Source organism: Erpetoichthys calabaricus, chromosome 9, assembly GCF_900747795.2.
Source record: "Erpetoichthys calabaricus chromosome 9, fErpCal1.3, whole genome shotgun sequence".
NCBI classification, from domain to species: domain Eukaryota; kingdom Metazoa; phylum Chordata; class Cladistia; order Polypteriformes; family Polypteridae; genus Erpetoichthys; species Erpetoichthys calabaricus.
Window position 1 is genome coordinate 144542619 of NC_041402.2, and position 22830 is coordinate 144565448.

The following is a 22830-nucleotide window of genomic DNA, read 5'->3' on the forward strand; positions in this document are numbered from 1 at the left end:
CTGCAAAAGAATATATTTTCTGCTGCTTGTATCCGCTATTTAGTTCTTTTGATCACTACACAAAGCTCGTGGCCAAGGTGAGGGTAGGAACATAGATCAACCAATAAATGAATAAATTGATTAACTGTGAAATTTTCCTTTTGGCTCAGTTCTCTTTCCACCATGACTGACTGGTACAATGTCTATATAACTTCAAACACTTTAGTGACTGGCCTTCTGATTTTCCACTTTCTTCTTCCTTAACTTGTGAACAAAAATCTGAGATACTTAATTTCCTTGCTGGAGATGGCTCCTTCATTTCCAATCTGCAGAGGGCACTCCACCACATTCTGACTGAGAACCATGACCTTAGACAAGGAAGTGTTGATCCTCATCATGACCAATTAATACTCAGCCAAAAACTGCCCCAGTGTGCACCTGGGGCCACCAATCTATGAAGCCAACACCCACCATGAATAAGTAAATCCGACTTACTGACAGCTATGCAAACCATGCTATCACTTCAGTTGCACAGGGAACAAATTGACCAAAACAGCAGGCCCAGTACCACATATTCTCAAAGCAATCTCCACACGACACCCCAACGGACACTGTCATATGCTTTTTCCAAGTCCACGAAATACATGTAAACTTGTTGGGCATACTCCCGTGAACCCTCTAGAATCTCATGAATGTAAAGAGTTGTTCCACGACTAGGATGAATTCTGCATTTTCCAAAGGTTTACCAAACAAATGAATCCTCCTTTGTAGCATCCTGGCATAGATAACCTTTTCCAGGGAGGCTGAGTAGTATGATTCTCCCTAAGTTTGGAGCACACCCCTTCCAGTCCCCCCTTCTTAAAAACAGGGACCACTACTCCAGTTTACCAATCCTGAGGTACTGTCCCCAGGCTCCACGTAATATTAAAGAGTTGAGCCAGGCAAGACAGCCCAACAACATCCAGAGCCTTCAGGAACTCCAGGCAAATATCTGGGGCCTTTATTAGTTCACTGATTAGTTTTTTAACTACCTCATTGACCTCAACTCCAGTGATGGGTGAGTGCCTTCTGTGCCTCCTGACTCAAATTTTTATTTTTGCGGTTGCCATTGCAACTATGTTTGGCCTGTCTGTACCTGTCAGCTGCCTCTGATGTCCCACAATCTAGCCAAGCTCAGAAGTCCTCCTTCTTCCACCTGACAGCTCCCTTTATCTCTGGCATCCACCACTAGGTCTGAGTATTGCCGCCATGACAAGCAACAATGACCATACTGCTGTAGCTCTGCTCAACCACCTGAGCAATGGAGGCAATGGAATGTGGCTCATTCAACTTCAATGTTTCCAGCCTCTCTCTGGATGCAAGAGAAATTAACCCAGAGATGTGAGTTGAAGATCTCCCTGATTGGGGGACTCTGCAAAATGTTCCCATCATGCCTTACTTCTGTTTCAGCCAGGTCTGCCTGGCATCCTCCCTCACCATTTGATTACTAATACGTAGTAACCAGTTGACAGCTCTATCCCTCTCTTCACTCAAGTGTAGATCTGATGACATGACAATGAATATGATCATCGACTTACGGCCAAGGGCATCCTAGTGCCAGTTGCACTTATGAACACCCTTATGCTCAAACATGTGTTCATTATGGACAAACTGTGGCTAGCAAAGATATCCAAGAACAAAACACCACTCAGGTCCAAATTAGGTAGGCTGTTCCTCCCAATAACACCCCTCCAGGTTTCACTGTTGTTGGCCACCTGACTGTTAAAATTCCCCAGAAGCACGATAGAGTCCTCAGATGGAACACCTTTTAGTACTCCCCTAAAGTCTCCAAGAAGGCCAAATACTCAGATCCAATTGTTGGTGCAAACACCTTTATGAGTTACCACCTAATTATGGTGGGAGATTTGTGTGTCCCAGTGATCATAGGAGCTATGCTGCCTAGAGCAATTGCCCCTGGTAGGGTCACCAAAACCAAATTGGTCCTAGGTGCGGGATCAGACTAAGTGCAATTCAGATTACCTTTATGAGAAGAATCTGGTGCATTGTGGTTTAGGCAGCAGTCAAAGGCAAGTGCCTTGGTGAATGGATCCATGGATGCTGAAAATGATTCTAGGTACATGGAATATGACCTCTCTTGGAATGGAAGGAGCTTGAGCTGGTGCAGGAAATAGAGAGGTATCATCTAGATATAATTGACTCACCCAATGCACAGCATGGGCTCTGGAACCAAATTCCTGAAGAATTTATTCATAGCTCACAGTCTTAGCACATGCACGTTAGAGTTTACTCATGTAAGTGACAGGGTCATCTCCCTGTGACTGCAAGTCAGGGGAAGGGCTCTGACTGTTGTTTGACCATATGAAATAGCAATTGGGCCCGAGTATGTGGTAACTTTTAGCAGAGGCAGCCTTGGTGGTGTTCGGGGCCTAGGGCTGACCAACCCCATGTGGGGCCGGTTACGTCAAACAATGTTACCAGTATGTGTGGACTGTATAAACTTGTGTGCAAATTTAATAGAAATAATGTTAACATACACCGGATTTTCTCATTACAGTAATCAGCTAAATTTTTGTAAGATAACACATGGACTTTATCAAAATATAACCATATAATCTATTAAAAAAGTACAATTCATAATTCATGACAATACCACGATAGTGCAAAATGCGATGCGGTGTCATGTGGAAATTAGCAGGACCACTTCTAGAAAGGTACCCAAATTGCAAGTATACTCTAAGTCTCGATATGCAGGATGTCATAGTCATAACTCACGTTGTTATGTCAACCGGTAAGACGCACATGTACGAAATTTGACCTGGAAGAGGGATTTTGAAAGGATTCCTCTTAGAAGCATCTCAAATATATATAAACTGGAGAATATAACTATATAACAAATCCACGCGAATGAGACATGCAGACCTCAAAAGTGGGGCCCTCTTAGGCGTGGGTCGCCTGACTTGACACCCCCAAACACCGCTCTTGACTTTTAGTATATTTTAGGCATTCTTTTTTTCAACATGTTTTTTCAGCTTGGAGTCCAGTGGAACTGCAGACGAACTGCGTCAGGGAAAACAAGGCAGAAACCTTGTATGTGTTCGTTACAGGGTACGCACACACATACCTATACACACACAAATAACCTAAAGAGATTTTGACTTCCTTCTGAAGTTTATTTGAAAACTGATGTCCTGTGGGAAAAAAAATCCATCAACACAGGATGACATGAAAACACTAAGAGATGACAGTCCAACTAAGGAATGACCCGGTATGCAGTTCTCCAAGACAACACTGCATGCTATTCCTTGGTAACATTATTGTAACCTTACAAACTAGTCATGTTATTCATCCTAAATCTGAAATGAAACTTTGTATGTGATGTCGTTGTCACAATGATGTTGCCATTGCACTTGAGGGATTTTGCTTTAAATAGTATTTTCAGCATTTACATCACATTAACTTCTCAGACATGCTTGTCATGGATGCACATCACAGTATCACCCTCCAGACTCATCTGGGATGGATAATACCACTCCAGGATGATACTACATGCTACCCCTTGTGCCTTTTACTGTAAGATGTATACATTTCAAAAAAAGATATTGCATATTAAAAAAAATGACACACTGTAAAAGAGGCAGAAAATATTTCTTAAATGTACAGGCATTTTTCATACGGAATGATATTTCAAAATGGACAGAAATGTACTTTTATATATCTTGAAATGCACTTGAAATACCTCAGTATGAAAAGGAATTTATTTAAAACCAACCTTAAAAGACAAATTATGATATCTTAGAATACATGAGAAGGTATTTTGAAATTTAACTGAAAAATATTAAAAGTAGAATAATTTTAAAAAACATATACAGTAATTTGTTTATATTAGATTAAAGTCTATTTTCAGATATCTTTTAATATTATTTGGCAATCAGTAATCATCCAGCTTTTATTTCAGTATAGTAAATACTGTAGATCTGTTGTTGGTCAGAGTAAAATTTTTGGATAATATTTGGTATTTTTGCTAAAAATTAAAATTACCTTAGGAAATGAAAATAAAAATGTTCTTTTACTCCTGTCAATACATTAACTTTCAAACCTGGTTATTCTAGTTAGTTAAGGCAAAATAAGAATTAGTATTTTTACTAGTTTGTAGTAGTATGCAAGTAAGAATCTCATTGTACAGTATGAACATGGCTATAAACCTGAACTATTATGAAAGTGCAACATCTCCAGGAGATTACAGTTAAATGCTTCAGTAAGTCAACACAGTACTAAAGTGATTTATTTATCATTAAATTAAAAAGGCTTATTTATTCTTCAATATTAAAAGAAGGCATTACACACCAATAGAAAATGAGTCGATTCTCCAGAAAAGGGAGGTAGCAGTGATGGTAGTGCAGATGTTGAGAAGATTGGACTGCTTCCTGTTGAGAAAGAACTGGTGCGATAGTCTCCAAAAGGCTCTGGGTAGTAGGTGTCTATTAGTGAAGAGTATCCGGACATGGATGAAGCCTCACATGTCAGAGGTTTTCCTCCCAGAGATGTAGAATAGACATCAGAAGCAAACGGTTTGGTTGTATGACAGTGTGAAAACTCTGAATCTGATAAGAAGGACCGTCTCATACCATAGAACCCAGACAGCATTTGTGAACCTAGTGGACGAGAAAATAAAAATATTGCTTTCAAAAATGCAATTAAGGACATCAATGTCTTTAATGCTTACTTACTCTCAAAAAAAGTTTAGCATGATTATTTTAACTATGTGCCTCATGACTTGGCTTTGTTCCCGTCTTACACATAAGGTTCTTCAGCAACCCAAAATATGATTTAGGCAGGCTTAAATATATTGTGAAAACATATTCAAACTAATAAGCAAAAAATACCTATCCATCCAATCCCATGTGCTTGGACAAGGGAATATTGGGGCAAAGCCTATCTAGTCTGGGATTAATAAAGTATCTATCTATCTATCTATCTATCTATCTATCTATCTATCTATCTATCTATCTATCTATCTATCTATCTATCTATCTATCTATCTATCTATCTATCTATCTATCTATCTATCTATCTATCTATCTATCTATCTATCTATCTATCTATCTATCTATCTATCTATCTAGTCAGTAAGAACTGCATTGCAAAATGCATATGGTTTATTTTGACACATTTACATATGATAGTGGTATCTCTCCACCTTTTCATTATATTTTTCTAACAATGTATAAATTATTAAAGCCCTGTGCACATTGAACATGTAGACATTAGACTTCCTTGCAGACCTAAACATTTCTGATTTTGGCAGCATCACATCCTCCACTCTGAACCTCAACACAGGCACTCCACATAGTAGTGTGCTGAGCTCCTCGTCAGTACTCTTTGTTCACCAATGACTGCATGGCCAAAAACTGCTCCGACTGCACCATTTAATTTGCTGATAAAACCACAATTATAGGCTTGATCATCAATAATGATGAAACGGCTAGCAGAGAAGAGGTTTACCTGCTGACTTTGCTGTACCAGGACAATAATCTCACACTTAATGTCAGTAAACTAAGGAGCTGTTCATAGTATTCAGGAAGCAGAAAGCAGACCTGACCCTAATCAGCAATGAAGGGGATGCTGTTCAAATGGTCAGCAGTTTTAAATTTCTTGGGGTGACCATCACTGATGAACTAAATGCGCACATCTATTATTATCTCATCAACTTAACTACCGTGTATATTCGTGTATAAGTCAGGTCTTGAAACCTGAAAAATCAATCATAAAATCAGACCACGACTTATATGCCCGTTCAAAAATACAACACTTATTTTTTGTTTTTTTACATCTTCCTGCTTCCTCCAATCTCGCACCAGTTTCTCAGATGCATCGAATTTTGTTGCAGCCACGCAGTTACAAATTTCTTTCAATACTTCAATGACAATTAATTTAAAACCAGCTTCATATTTTCTTCTGATGGAACGCTCCATCGTAGATAAGGGATGCTCTTACAATAAAGGTGTATGAGGAGGTGAGATACATTAACACAAAACAGTGCACACATCGCTTCGGAATAGTTTGGGTATTACTGTGTGGTCATGTAGGCACAATGCATAGAAAAAAAAAGGCGTTACCATATCATAATCTCTTGGACCAATAGCGTGAGTTTTCCACATTCGACTTATATGACTGACATTATAAAATACCGAAAATTATTCGGTATAATCAAGCCCCTACTTATCCGTGGGAGAACTTAAACGTGAGTATATATGGTATTTCCTGAGGAAATCTTGTAGAGAAAAGCCAAGCAAAATACTACTGAGGAAAGCTTGGATTTCTTTGTCTGTTGTCATTAATTTTATTATTATTATTATTTGTCTGACACCTTTATCCAAGGTGACACATAATTTGATATACAATTTATTACATTTCCTTTGTTTTCCCAATTGGAGCACAGGCAGGTGAAGCAACTGTTCACAGTCACACAGTGTCAGTATTGTGGTACGGCTCAGCTCATCTACTCAGCTCAAAACCATAGAGCACTGTAGAGGGTAGTGAATGTGGCGCAGAATATTACTGGCTTACATCTGTCTTCTGTTTAGGACATATACAGAGCAACACATGCTGCCAGAGGAAGGAAAACAGCATTATTAAAAACCTCCATCATCCTGCTCATTCCTCCTTTCTGACATGGTACAATTGATGCTTGCAACAGTGGATTCAGGGACAGTTCCTATCCACAGAATATAACACTACTAAAAAGACAATCATAGTGACAAATACAGTATTTGTTGATGCATACAAGGTTTGAGAACAACTAGCTACAGAACAACTTTTTATATAATAACAATAATGTAAATGCTCTGGACTACAAACCCATGACGGTAAACATGAACTTGAACTCTAATTTCATGTGCCTGAGGCAGTTGGCAAAATGTTTAGTCAAATGCTCTGAAATTGCTGAAAAGGGGTAGCATTTATAATAATAAGGCTACACTAAAAACATTATTAAGTAATAGTTTGCATATAGGAATAGCTTATTACTCATGACATCAATACAGGATGACATGAAAACTCTAAAAGATGACAGTCCAACTATGAAATGAATTGGTATCCAATTCTCCAAGACACCAACATTACATGCTACCCCCCTTGGTAGTATTGTTGTAACCTTTCAAACTAGTTATGTTATTCATTCTAAATCTGAGAACAAACTTTGCATCTAATGTAGCTGTCACCACAGTTGTCACAATGAAGTTGACATTGCGCTTGAAGGATTTTGCTTTAAACAGTATTTTCCACATTTACATCACCTTAATTTATCAAACCTGCTTGTCATGCATGCAGGTCAGAGGATCACCCTCTGGACTCATCTGAGGTGCATAATACCACTCCGGGACAATAGGGGCTGCTGGTACTAATCATGTCCTCTCTCATTCCCCCCATAGTGCCGAAAAGACACCCAGTGAGGAGAGCTGAGGAGGCATCATTCTGTGATCAGAGCATTCTGAAAAACAAAGCTCCATCCACTTAATCTGCATTTGAAGAACATGTTGTTTAAGCCCTAAGAGGCAACCTGTTTGTTTTTGCATCTGTTCAATAGAGCACCTGTTTGTTTTAAGTCTGAGAAAAGCCAACAAGAATTAAGCAGTGACAGATGGGCTTGTGCTCCAACATTTATTCACTCCAACTTGTCATTCCTCACTCAACTACTCCATCTTTCATTCTAAAATTCTTTAAACATAGACGTAACAGTGTGAAGCCAAGGTCTTTAAGAATTTACGTATATTTTCAGAGAATATTGATGTCATTTACGAAATTTCATTTGTAGGAACACTTGTGATTTGCTTTAAAAAAACTAATTTCAGAGCTAGATGCTGTATTTTTAATGACTGTAATCAACCGTGAGATGTTTTTTAAGCTTTTTATATAAGAGATTATGTATTGTCTTAAAATCTTCCTTTGAACACTAGATACAAAAATAAAAAATTCCTTTTGTGTTCTGCACAATTGGTGGCTTTGCTTTAATCTAGCTACTTAAATTAAAGAAGGCCAGAGAGAGGAAACAGTTAGCATAAGCTCTAGCTCTACAGAGCATTAATAGATGTTTCAACCATCCATGAATTTTCTAACAAGTTCAACATATTTTCGACTTGGTGCTTATATCAGCTGGATTTCACACAAGTAGACAATCCTGGATAGAGAGCTAGTCAGTCGCAGGGCACATGTATACCTTGAGTTACATGGGGCCATTTAAAAATTCTCAATTAAACTATCTTGGGATGGGGGCATGAAACTGGAGCACTTGGAGGGAACCCCCATACAGATACAGGAATATCAGGAAAATTCTCCATAGGCTTTGCCCACACAAAGTTTTAAATTCAGGGCCCTGGGAGCTGTGACACAGCAGCGATAACCATTCCACCACCAGACTATTTCAGTTTTAAGCTTTCACTTTAACCAATTCCTTATCCATCCATCCATCCATTTCCCAACCCGCTGAATCCGAACACAGGGTCACGGGGGTCTCCATCCATCCATCCATCCATTTTCCAACCCGCTGAATCCAAACAGGGTCACGGGGGTCTGCTGGAGCCAATCCCAGCCAACACAGGGCACAAGGCAGGAAACAATCCCGGGCAGGGTGCCAACCCACTGCAGGACACACACAAACACACCCACACACCAAGCACACACTAGGGCCAATTTAGAATCGCCAATCCACCTAACCAGCATGTCTTTGGACTGTGGGAGGAAACCGGAGCGCCCGGAGGAAACCCACGCAGACACGGGGAGAACATGCAAACTCCACGCAGGGAGGACCCGGGAATTGAACCCAGGTCCCCAGGTGTCCCAACTGCGAGGCAGCAGCGCTACCCACTGCGCCACCGTGCCGCCCACCAATTCCTTATTCAGAAACTAATTCTTCAGGTTAAGGTGGCAGGCTGTTTAATAAGATGTTGTGTGTTACTTGCTTCATTTAAATGTCTATTAGAAATTCCTACCAGTGCCAATTTTACTTAAAAGAAATTCAATCCCTCAACCCTTTATTTTTTATTATTTATATTTATCTACAGTAATTAGCATCTTAAGGATGATTACATAGAGGCACAGGTGCAAATTATATCACATTTGGGGGGGTCACTAATGATTACCTGAGAGTTAAGAAAAAAATTGCTTAAAATTCTTAATAAGCAAGTAAAACCTATAACCACTCAGGCCCACTGGAACCAAGAATCAATGCCACTGGCCTAAGCAGTCCGTCATAGGCATAATTCATTTTGTCATAGAAAGCTGTAGCCTATCTAGGGAGTTGAACATATAAGGTAAAGGCCATCTGTGGACAGGACACCAGTCAGTTGCACAATATGTCATTATACAGTATGTATTATTAACATGCACACAGTACAAGGATCCATACCCACTATACATTTGACTGAACATTTAGCATTATCATTGACAGAAATATATAGTAATAAATATTTGCCAGTGATAATTTTCAGTAAACTAAGTTCACTTAGCCAAAGGCTGCAAACTATTATTAAAAAGTAGGCTATATGCATTTTCAAGAAATAATTAAATAAATAATGCAGTAAATGTCCTTACCTGACATTTGGACAAAAGCTGGCTGTGTGCTGTTAGATCCACTCTAAAATGCAAATATAACAATGTCAATCTAATAATTAAAGCAATTTTCCACTTTAATTTCTTAGTATAAACAAGACCAAGCCAATTAATTTATTATAAAATACACCATGTTTTCACAATCAAATTATCCATCTATTCATTATCAAACCTGTTTTATCCAGTTCAGGGGTCCAAGAAAAGTCAAATTAGCAGATTTTAATTTTACATTGAATTTTTTAAAAGATATTCTGCATAAATAATGCTCACCTTTTATTGTATCAGATGCAAATTATTTAATTTATAATACCTTCTTCCCTCTAACTGTCCTCATTCATTTTATTATCACTGTTGAAATTGAATACTGGTAGGGGTTTCCAAATGGTCTTTGTGGGAAGGAAGGGTTTTGAATATGAATCTGTGAATCTGATATGTTTAGTGAGTAAATTCGATGGGAGAAAAAATACTTTTGGATTTACAGGCCATTTCCGAGTAAATTCTCTGATTTCAGAAATGATGGTATTGTGGTTGAACACATGTAAATGGCGATCAGATACTATAGAAAATGTGCAGTGGAGCTTCCCAAATCTCACAAATTGAACACTTAATACAACTGAACATGACTTTTTAAAACACACTTAAACTGAGGCACAGCCAACAAGAGCTGAAGGATTTCCTATGAAAATCAGACACGATGCAAGACACAAACCAGGACAGGAGTACCAGTCAATCAGAGGGCCTACTCACACACAATCCCCCACTTACTCACACATGGCTAAGCTGGACTCATCAATTAACTTAACAGGCAGGTCTTTGTGTTGAAGGGTTAAATCCAGAGGAATACCTACATGTAAATCTCTTATATACAATAACCAGGCATATAGGATTTAAATCCCGGGCACTGGGTCTGTGACTCACCACTGCACAATAAGTTAATCTCAATTTACATTTACTTACTTGGCTGATGCCTTTATTCAAGGTGACATCTGAGATACAATTGTTTTCACTTCAGTCACACAGTGCCACTACTGGGATTTGAATAGAAATGTACAACTGTGTTAACTGCTACTCCCTACTTCTCTAATAAAACTCCTTCCATTTACTGCTAAAATTTACTACAAAAATAAAATGCAGAAACTTATTGAATCTAGATCTAGTATTCTTTTATACAGCATCACACTTAACATTACGGATCTCCTCTGCTTCTCAATATTATCTATCACATTAAATTTAGTGAATGGCAACATTATATCCCTTGTAGATAGCACACAAACATCCATCCATCCATCCATTTTCCAACCCGCTGAATCCGAACACAGGGTCACGAGGGTCTGCTGGAGCCAATCCCAGGGCACAAGGCAGGGAACCAATCCTGGGCAGGGTGCCAACCCACTGCAGGACACACACAAACACACCAAGCACACACTAGGGCCAATTTAGAATCGCCAATCCACCTAACCTGCATGTCTTTGGATTGTGGGAGGAAACCGGAGCGCCCGGAGGAAACCCACGCAGACATGGGGAGAACATGCAAACTCCACGCAGGGAGGACCCAGGAAGCGAACCTAGGTCCCCAGATCTCCCAACTGCGAGGCAGCAGCGCTACCCACTGCGCCACCGTGCCGCTCTAGCACACAAACAGAACATTTTAATATGGAACATCTAAATTGCCATTAGTAATCAATTTATTTCTATAATAGCTTTTAAAGATCAGCTATCTGCATCTGGTGATGGACATAGCATCCAGTCCAGGGTTGATTTATGCCTTGTGCCTGAAGCTGTGGAGTTCTACAGGAAACAACGTTGTTTTCAGAATATTCAGTGACTCAAGAAAATTTGTCAATAGTTTGTCTGGAGCAGTACTACTAAAGGTATTAAAGAATATCCACCTCTGCTGAAATTGTTTCAGATGAAAACAGATTTTTGTGTATTCAGGTCCAAAATCCTAAATATATGCGTTGAGTTACATTGTATTCATTCTGTCATTTCATAGAGTACCTTGAGTAAACTCAGTGAGTCTCTTTTCCAGTGATTAATGTTTCAGGATCAAAACAGCGGACGTCTCTAACTCATGTCAAACAACGGTCACATACAATACAAGATTTTAGGCTACTTATCAACTAAATTGGCACAGTGCGACACTCAGTCCAGATTTGTTTCCAATTTTCTACTTAATGCTTCCAGGATATTCACTGGCTCCCTGTTACCGTGAGATATAGTAGCACTGAGCACCAGGTGCCATAACGTATTCACCCATATTCACTGAGACCAGAACAATTTAGAGTTGCCAATCAACCTAATAATTGTGTCTATGAGGTGTATGAAGAAACTGGAGGCATCAGGGAGGCCACCCTGCACTAATAGAGAAACATACTTTGCAAAAATACAGCCTTAGTGCTATGAGACAATTGTAACAGCCAGTATTCTACCCCTAGGAAAACAATATATGTGAAAAGAATTCTTAAATACTATGCATTTAATTGTTTTAATTTTTAAAAAATAATGTTTAATTTGGACAGGAGGTTAGGAGCACGCACTGATACAGTGCATTGCCGCACCCACCACACGACAAACCAACTCAGGATCCCAGATTTGGCCAAAGACAGGGAAAATGTTAAACCCATACAATAATTTATAATACACCTAACTTAGACAATTAAAACTTAATTAAATAAAAATTGCGTGATTAAAAAGTAAATGGGTAAATATACAATTTGCTATATTTTTGAAGTTATATATTCTATCAGACAGTTGTGGCGAGCGCCCTCTTCTACGCAGTGTTGTGCTGGGGAGGCAGCATTAAGAGGAAAGACGCCTCACGCCTGGACAAACTGGTGAGGAAGGCAAGCCCTATTGTTGGCATGGAGCTGGACAGTTTAACATCTGTGGCAGAGCGAAGGGCGCTCAGCAGGCTCCTATCAATTATGGAGAATCCACTGCATCCACTTAATAGTATCATCTCCAGACAGAAGAGCAGCTTCAGCGACAGACTGCTGTCACTGTCCTGCTCCACTGACAGATTGAGGAGATCGTTCCTCCCCCAAACTATGCGGCTCTTTAATTTCACCCGGGAGGGTAAACGTTAACATTTAACATTATACATAGTTATTGTCTGTTGTTTCACCTGCAATATTATCATTTTTTAATTTAATATTATTTATTGTATCAGTATGCTGCTGCTGAAGAATGTGAATTTCCCATTGGGATTAATAAAGTATCTATTTATCTATCTCTATCTATCTATCTATTTGCAAGGCTAACCCATTTTAATTATTTGACTCTGCTGAAGTATAATTTCTTAACAAGCACAATCAGTTTATGTTTATTCCTTTTTCTATAGGAAAGGAAAGTACAACATTGAAATTTGTAGCAGACTCATCCCTAGTTGGGCTGTTTTCTTTAAACTTGCGTTCTGTCAATACATGCAGTAACAGTCATACAACCTTAAATCAATACTGCTTTAAATGCATTGCCTTATAAGCACATGCCTGTAGGGCATGGAATTACTATGATTTATAAACATTCCACAAATCTTTGCAATGTTAACGCATTAACAGAAATAGCCTTTCAGCCACACCATGTGGCTTTCTTTGACTTCAGTCTATATGTGCTTGAGAAATGGGATTTCATTTAATGATTGATTGATTGATTAATTGATGGCTATTAGAAGAAATAATTGTTAACCTATCAGGAATGTAAAACTGAGGAAGTTTTCAAATCATGTATAGCTTGAGGCATAGAATTATTTAACTTTGTACTGTATATTAACTGGGTTTCATCCAAACCAGAGTGGGTGTGATCTTTTAGGTTTTTGTTTCAATTTCTTTCCATTTGTTATTGAAGAGACCTTCCATTTGGTTTTAGAATCTGCTGTCAACTAAGGTTATTTTGTAAAATTTCCAGATTTACATTTAGGCGCTGTATGTTTTCTTTGTTTTACTGCTCTCTTGCAGGTTTGCATACGTTTATTTTTTTAAGCTAGTATATTAATCACATTAGTTGTTTTCCTGTAAAGACAAAGTCATACATTTGCCACAAAATATAAAAATATATCAATAAACTTTGAAAGGAAAAGGCAGTTTATGAAAATGTACGGATGAAGTTAATTTTCTAGGGCAATAGTAAGCATATGCAGTATGACTCGGTGACTATGTTGTGTTATTTGCTAACTTGTTCTTCTTAAAGGTCTATACTTTGGTGTACACATGAATATTGATATCGATCATCAATTCATCCCAACGTCTTGCTTCTTTTTCCATTGTTTTGTTCTATAATGCTAAAGGAAACCCAAGCAAATCCTAATCGTATTTCACATCAGTACGTCACAGATCAGGTAGTTTATCTTTTTTACAATATACATTATACCTTTCACAAACCATACAGGTGCTAATGATGAAAACTGACAATTGATATTACGTGTCAAATATGTGTAAAAAATGAATGTAGTAACTTTAAAGAATGCAATGGGTTGACTCAACATGTTGCATACATAGTGGCACTATTGATTTTCAGTAAATATTCTGAAATTTCAGATAAATGTAAGCATGCCACAGCCCTGTGCTTCATGTTCTGTACATTTGTGTACAAAGACACCTACTGTATCTTTCCAGAGAAGTCAGCAATATTGCAGTTTGCAAATGTTTGTAAAGTATGCTTGTTATTTGCAAAATGGTAGGTGCATGGCAAAACTTTACCAAACAGGTGCCAATTGTTTTACCATTTCAAAATCCATTAATTAAAATACTACCATTCCACAACCGAGCATGTTTGGTTTATTGTAGAAATTAGTCAAGTATGAATGAGTATGATCTGTGATGCACTAGCATCCCAGTAAGGCTGATTCCTGTCTAGTGCCCGAAGCGTCCTCCTTTCTCACATTATAAATCTTAGTTGGATTAAATAATAAATTATAAATTAGTTTATAATAAAAAACACACTTTTGGCATGCATCATAGTTACCTTCTAGAAGTGACAAGTATCTAGGAATAGTGGACTTGGCAGATCTTGAGAGCCAGCTTGTAAACTAGGCACATAGCCCATGTTTAATATACCACAAATACACTGGTGTGCTTAGTTTGCTACTATTTGAAATGACTATACAATGTCCTCACTAAACACAGTCTAATTTAATGGCAATTTACAGTATAAAAATGTAGACAATATTAGTGAGTTGTTCCCAACCATGAACAGCGCAGGTCTCACCACACACTGTTTCAAACTGTCAAACAAGATAAACCTCCTAACTCTGAACATGTTATACTTCAAAAGTGGTAATGGGCACTTTTGAAACATACCAGATAAGTGCACTAGTTTGAACTTGTTACTCCAGTAATGCAAGTGTAGTAAAATGCACTAATTACGCTGTAGTGCATCTTGAAGGATGACACAGCAGAATTTTTAACAAATAATAGTGGATGGAACTTTGCATTACAACTACTTTCCATTTAGCTCTGGGAGGAATGAATTATGATATCAAAATTATGGAGCCTTCAAATTAGAGTGATGAGATTTTGTACATATGATTGTTCCAGAACATAACTTCCTATTGACTTCTTGATTCTTTGTATAGCTAGACTCAAGAGTCAGAAAGGTATTTTATGTTATTCATTTATATCTTGGATATCCATATTTCAATTTATATGTGTTGTGTAAATATTTCTCATAAGGTATGTTTCTAGAATGAAATAAAACCTTATTTCCTTTGTATTAAATCATGATTTCGTTTTCATGCTATTAAGAATATTTAAACTTTACGTCTGTGTAACTGAAGGTCCAAATCAATTTTCATTTAATATTTATCAGCACATTAATGCAGCCACTGTGATGGGTTTCTGTCTTGTGCCTGATACTGCTTAGATAGATTCTGAACCCCTGTAACCTTGATTTGGATTTGCAGGTTTGAGAACATTGCTATATTATTAATCCATCAATCCATCCAATCATTTTTTGGCAAAAAGGTAAGAATAAACCTCGGACTGCAGATTAGTGTGTCACAGGCCACACTAAATCACACACCAATACCACTTTATGCTGTACCAGTCAACCTAACTCTATATTGTATTGCTATATTTGAAACTGAAAAAGCTGAAGAAAACCCACCTAAACAAAGAGAAAACATGAAAAGTCCACACAAAAGAGCTCCTGCTGGAAGGTGAAACTAGATGTAATCTTTGTGAAGCAGCACTACTTTGCTGCTTATATTTGGAGATCATTTATTAAAAGTTTAATTTTTCAGTCCTACATCTCTGTTAACACTGCACAATAAAAGCTTTTGCCATTTTTTCACTTATTGTAGTTTGTTTATGCTACTCCACTATTATTTTTAATTAATAAGACAAAATTATAATTAGGATAATAATAAATCAATCAAAAGCATGTAAGTACTTGGCATTCTTATCTCTTGGAAGTATTTTTACATCTTCACACAATATGTACCTCATTCCCTATATTGTGTTTGATTTTTACCTATTAATTCATCCATTTTGTAGCCTTTTAACAGCATTAGGTGCAAGGCAGGACCCAACCATGGACAGAACACTAGTCTATCACAGGATACAGTCCACATAAACCCATACTCAGCACATACATGGCCAGTTAATTACAGGAAATCAGACTAACATGTATGAGTTTGGGAAGTGAGAGTAAAAAGAGATTACCAGGTGGAAAACACAAGGAAGAACAGATTTAACATATACAATCCACACAGGAAGAGCCCTAAAATGATTCAGACCTATGGTGCTGGAGCTTTGACATGGTTACACTAACCAAAGTGAAATGTTGCTACCACAAATAAACTCACAATGTTCAAAATATGGTCTGAATGATAGAAACATAGTTATTTTTTTTGGGAAGATGTCTTTTAATAATATAGCCATACACTTTTCTAAGCATTCCTTAAAAAAGAAAGATCTATACAGATGAATGCCTTATCTCAAAATCTAAGGATTGCAGTTGCTTAGGCAGGCAAATATTTTTTTTACTCTTTATCTATTAATATAGCATTAATAACTACTTTTTCCTACTTGAAGGTGAGTCAGTGAATAAATTCAACTAGGACCTTCATTGCTGAGATCACTCCTATGGAGCTTTCTTGTTTCAGGATGTCAGATGTTTCCCCACTCAGAAGGGATGATAAAAGAACCTTTTTTGCATATTGCAAATATTAAAGGTTTCTGTAAATGCAGGTTTAGCTGGAGGGCAACCAAATTTTGAGGACTAGATTTGAATGAAATTTGCCAGTGCTAAGACTTCCCTATACTGACACTCTATGCCTCACTGGCTTTCTGAAGGCTTCATATGAAAATCAGGTCGTTAAAAGTTCTAACCACACCGAACAACACAACCTGATCTGTACAGGAGATAAAAGAAGCTCCTACCTTGGGCACCTTTACAGAAACTCCACAGGAAGCTCTGTATGCTGTTTAAAGATACAGAATATTATTATTTTTCACATTTCAAGAAGCTGGGTGATTGACTGTGTTATGTTAGCAAATAATATAGTGAGAGCAATGTTTATGTTATGATTCATCAGTGTATAGTGAGTTTGCTTAGTTAGGTTTTATGAAGGCTTAAAAATAATCTGCAGTTACAACACATTTAATCCAAATAAAGCTATGCTTAGTTTCTATCTATCTATCTATCTATCTATCTATCTATCTATCTATCTATCTATCTATCTATCTATCTATCTATCTATCTATCTATCTATCTATCTATCTATCTATCTATCTATCTATCTATCTATCTATCTATCTATCTATCTATCTATCTATCTGTGCATCTGTGATTAATTTACAGTTTATGATTGTCACTATTGCACATTGACATTTCCCTAGTTTTCCTTTTAAATGCACTTTTACCAATAATTCAGGTTAAACATATCTGTTACCAAACCAGCAAGATTACATAACATTTTTGTTTTCGTTTCTAGTCTACAACTATACTTTCATGCACATGTATGTTTTTCCATCCATCCATCCATTATCCATCCCACCATATCCTAACTACATGGTCACGTGGGTCTGCTGGAGCTAATCCCAGCCAACACAGGGCGCAAGGCAGGAACCAATCCCGGGCAGGGCGCCAACCCACCACAGGACACACACACACACCAAGCACACACTGGGGACAATTTAGAATTGCCAATCCACCTAACCTGCATGTCTTTGGACTGTGGGAGGAAACCGGAGCACCCGGAGGAAACCCACACAGACACGGGGAGAACATGCAAACTCCACGCAGGGAGGACCTGGGAAGCAAACCCAGGTGTCCTAACTGCGAGGCAATGTATGTTTTTTAGTTTATACTAATATATAATATCTATTTTTATCTAATACAAATATCACATAACATACCTTAAAATAGCTTTCGAATGCCCTACCAGTCTAATTGATAATCACAAGGCAGAAGAGCCTGTTCCACTAGCATTGAGCTTAAAGCAGAAAACTGACCGACTCTCATGCACCCTGACGCTCAAACAGGAAAATTAGAATCTTTAATCAACCAAACATAAATGTTTTTGTGGATGTGGGATTGAGTCAAGGGCAGAATGTGGTAACCTTAAACATCAAACAATCAATCACAGACTTGTAACACAAGAGGAGCTTTGGAAAGCTTAAAATTTAATCATCCAAAGCATATGAAGTGGCATGCTCTCTTTATATTTTTGTATTTCAATAGTCCAAACAGGTGAAAGGTCTCTTTCACTCTGCTTCTTCTCCAGTTTGCTCATTCCTGTAAAGATAACAATGTTAACATGCCAATGTTGCTGGTCGAATCCCCAAAACGTCAAAAGTGACTCTACTCTGTTGGGCCCTTGAACAAGGCCCTTAACCTGCAATTGCTTCGTCCTGGGTATGACGTTAACTTGCATCCAGACCTGCAAACAGGTCCTCCAACTTTAAGCAACAACTTGGGGGTTGGTGGCAGGACTGGCACTCCAGCCACTGTAAAAAACCTCATAATTTTCCAGTGTGGTGCTGCGGTGTCACCCACCGCACTCGGGTCCCAATCCAGGTGGTTCATTGTGTGGTGGGTGCGGCAACATGCTATCAGAGCATGCTCCCAACCTCTCTCTATGCAAACACAGCTCTTACTTCATAAATACAGGGGCTGAATAGCATGAAGCAGCACTTCTGAAATCATATACTCTTATAACATCTTCCACAAGTTACCATGGGATATATTGTCATAATCTTACAGGTCAACAAAACAGAGGTAGACAGGACTGGCAAACTCTCATGACCTCTCAAATATAAGTTCAAAAACTAAGATTTGTCACACTATTTCACAGCCAGGACAAAATCCACAGTGCTGCTACCACATCTGCAGTACAACTCTTAGAAAAAGTCTACATTTATAGAGGTTATCCCAAGGAGAGTGAGAAGTGTAATCCCATTATAAACACAGTATTTTTCCCCCTTTTTCCCTATCTCCTCAAAGAAGGAGGTATTGAGGATATTTTGGATCCAATTTGATGGCTCAGCACCCAGAGTGAGTACAGGAGAATCGCACAAGTGGGACAGATCAAGATATACCAGCACTGAAATCTATTAAAACATATCACAATTTATAAACTTAAAATGAATAAATGAATTAATTAATGTCTTATTTCAATACTTCTTATTAAAAATGTAGAGTATACTGTATATAATAAAAAAAGAAAGACTGATGACACAGAAACTCAAACCCCAGAAAATTTAGCAACACAGAAGGTGATAATATAAAACATAGGGAGCTGGATCTTAGAATTGTTAACCAAGAAATATAATCAGTACAGCATTTTTATTATTTACTCCATTTGATTTTATACACAGTAGTTACTCATTACTTGCTATGGATTTGCAGAGGATGAAATGAATTAATAGGTGAGTAACAATTACAGTATTACCTGCTGTGAAGCAAATACTCTTAAGAAAAAGGTGTGCGCCTTTTAGTATCTCTTTTGAGATTTTTCTGAAGCTTTCCATAGTGACTTGATATAATTTATAGAAAACCATTATACTTTTTTCTTTGAATATAAAAATATAATTACACACAAACCTTCTTTTGCTGTTCACATACAATAATCTAAATTAGTTAAATAGTTCCAGAGATATTTTGTGGAGGAATGGATACATGGATGGACAACACTGTAATATAAACTTCAAAACAAGGAAATATCCACTTATAAACGGGGAAAATTTATAAAAAAAATAGAACATGCACAATAGAAATTACCATTTTTAAGACCTTAATCCAGTTTCTCGAACACATTTCACATGTAAGAAGGGACTTTCAATGGTGAGAAGAGTTTACAAGACTTTTACTGGCTTTCTCAATACGAGTGGCACTTATTATTCACTGTCTGTTCAAGATTTTTAAAATATTCCTCAACAGAGGCAAAGATACAGCACAGAAGCCAATCAAAGGCAAAGATATTTTCAAAATATGTTTACAAAGATAATAAGCAGGAATTAGTAAAAATAAAGTTTTGTTAAAAAAATAGGATGTTTAATTTCCAAGTTTATGCTAAAAGGTGAACAAGGAGATACACAAAGAATGACTACATCTTCAGTGTTTTGCTAAGTTAGTAGTGTTTGGAGAACCCTGACAGCAAAAGCACCATAGTGCGGAATCATATTTTCACAGAAATGTAAATCAAAAATTATTCAGTGAATATACAACGTACATTTGCAAGTGTACTATTTGAATGCTCTTTGTGTTTTAAGGTTGCAGCCAGATTTACCTTAACAGTAGTTCTTTGTATATTGTGATTAGCTATGTGAGGGCTGTGGGAGAAACAAGGAGATGGAAAATGAAAATCAGAACATTTTTTGGTGCTGTAAGATGAATGTGCACCAAAATATGAAACTGCTGAGAGGACTTTCTACTTATGTCTGTTTTCTTTGCCTTTAACCTGAATCAAACAAATTATTCTTTTACACTACTATACATCAAAGGAGCTTTTCATGCACAGTGAAATAATGATTAAATAAACACTTTTATTGTAAATATGGGCCAACTCTTTAACAGTTACTTTAAGACTATAAGAGTTAATTTAACACTGACTGTGTGCAAGTTTTGGGTTTTGAAAGACAGAATTAGTAGTCTGATCAACAATTGGGATTAAATCCCTCACTGATGAACCTCAGTTCTATGTTTCTAGAATAAGATTTCCTTCTCTAAAATGTACTGATGCTCTGTCCAGGGATTGTTCTTGCTTTCCTGTAACCCCATTCTGGTTTATGACGTTTATAAAATGGATGGATGAATTTCTTTCCCTTATTGTGCTAATCATCTGAGACATAAAGTTAGCCAGGAAATACACAATTCATTAGCAGCGGTTCCCAAACTCGGTCTTGGGGACCAACAGTGGCTGCAAGTTTTTGTTCCAACCAGATTCACAATCAGTGATAATAATCGATAACAAATGATCTCATTTAATTAGCTGGTCTTTTTTACTCTTCTCTTATTCTGCATTCAGAAAAAAAAACAGTATGTTTTTTACATTTATAAGATATTAAGAAATATTTCTAATTTTAAGCTATAAATGCTTAACTCTCTTTTATTGTTTTCCTATTATTTTCTCCCTTCGTTTAACCCTAATAGTGACAATTAACAAGTAGCATAGCAGACACCCAGAATGATGAACGCTGCAACGAGTTCAGTGTCAGACCCACTAATTACTAAAGAATCAATTACAGAACACCTGGAAAAGCATAATGAAAATTTGGTTGCAATTACTGTTAATGACTTAAAAAAAAACCTACATATTCCCCATATAACTGCTTATTACATTTTAATAAAACTCTACCAAAGTTAGTTTGTAATTTCTACATTGACTCCAAAACACAGAAACTACAAAATAATGACTCACTTAATTAGGCTAAGGGTCCAATGAAAAACGGAAGTTGATTGGAACAAAAACCTGCAGCCACAGTTGCTCCCCAGGACGGAGTTTGGGAAGCACTGCATTAGATCTTTCAGGTGGTGCCCTACAATATTCCATGAAAATTTGTGATGGGGCCGCTGTAGTTGGTCTTGATACCAAATAGTCATCCTGATTTAGTGGTTAATCTGCAGTTTTACTACTGTGTCACTAACATCATTTAAATCTCTTTACCATTCATTAGTAAGGTATTCTAAGGCTCTTCCACTTTTGTTACTTGTACAGACATTGCGCATTCCTCGTACTGTTCCCTTTGCATCATTATTACAAAAAATGTGCTCCAAGCCTGCAAATGTAGATAATTTAACCACTGCATTGTCTTTTTTTTTCTTGGTTCTGTTAAGGTTTGCATTTAGAGACTGACCCATAATATTCTTGTACTATACATTTCATGTGTACTTCATTTACTACAATTTCTCTAATTTCAAATGTCCTGGTCATATTACACTTTAATTTTTACTCTTTCACTTCAGATATCTGTTTTAATCTGCTGCCATGAGCTATCACCAGACGTTTAGACGATCACGGCTTTTAATGTGAAGGTTTTGTGAGGTGTGGTTTTCTTTCACTTGTGAGAGGTTCTCACTACTCATCAATCTTCTTGGAAACCTCTAAGAAACAAATGAAAAATCTTGGTGAGAGACAAATGAGACGCTCATCGTTCACTATCGAGAAACTGGCCCCCTGTCATCTCCGTAATTAATAATACTTGCTAAAATTAAATTGGAATTTGTTTATCTTTTAAACATAAATCAGTTACATTGGGAATTGTATTGTTGCTCACGATGTGATTATGAAAATTAAATTAGGGAAGAATGTGGATATCTTTACACATTTTTCTTGGCATAGGTGAAACTGCTGTCTTTCTAATTTTATGTTGAAAGTAGCATAAGCCAAAAGTAGGTTTTAATAATGCAAACATCTTTCAAGTACATTTTTGGTTTGTGTACTGTATTCTTTGGAGGAATTAATCATATTTAAGTATTTTATATATTCTCAGTCACACTTGTAAAACTGCTTATGAACAAATCTGTTTGAAAGCTGTGACACAGGGAAAAGAAAAAAAACAAAAATTCTATTATGGAAAAAAAGTTAATTGTCCTCATAGCTATATTTGTTATTGATTAGTCAGTGTAATTTTAAAACTAGATTCCAGAATTGACACTGAAAGCTGACTCCTGTATGGATTAAATAAAAATTCCTTGAATGTTCAAACCCATAAATGATTGCAGTTGGTGGGACAAACAGGCAGCCCCAGAGGGCAAGGGTTGTAGTGAGCAGCATAGACATTTTAACTCTTTTTAAGAATGAGCAGG

General features: G+C 37.2%; 1 protein-coding gene across 2 annotated transcripts in view; it reads right to left on the reverse strand.

The window, feature by feature from the left end:
* si:ch211-213d14.1 (POU domain class 2-associating factor 2) overlaps positions 1-22830 on the reverse strand; it is a 58532-nt gene that overhangs the window by 3302 nt on the left and 32400 nt on the right. For both annotated transcript variants that reach the window (XM_028810292.2, XM_051931882.1), the window contains exons 3-4: positions 9568-9610; positions 4324-4631 (exon numbers count right to left, since the gene is read on the reverse strand). In XM_028810292.2, coding sequence (XP_028666125.1) covers positions 4324-4631; positions 9568-9610 — 351 coding nt within the window. The remainder of the gene's footprint in view (positions 1-4323; positions 4632-9567; positions 9611-22830) is intronic.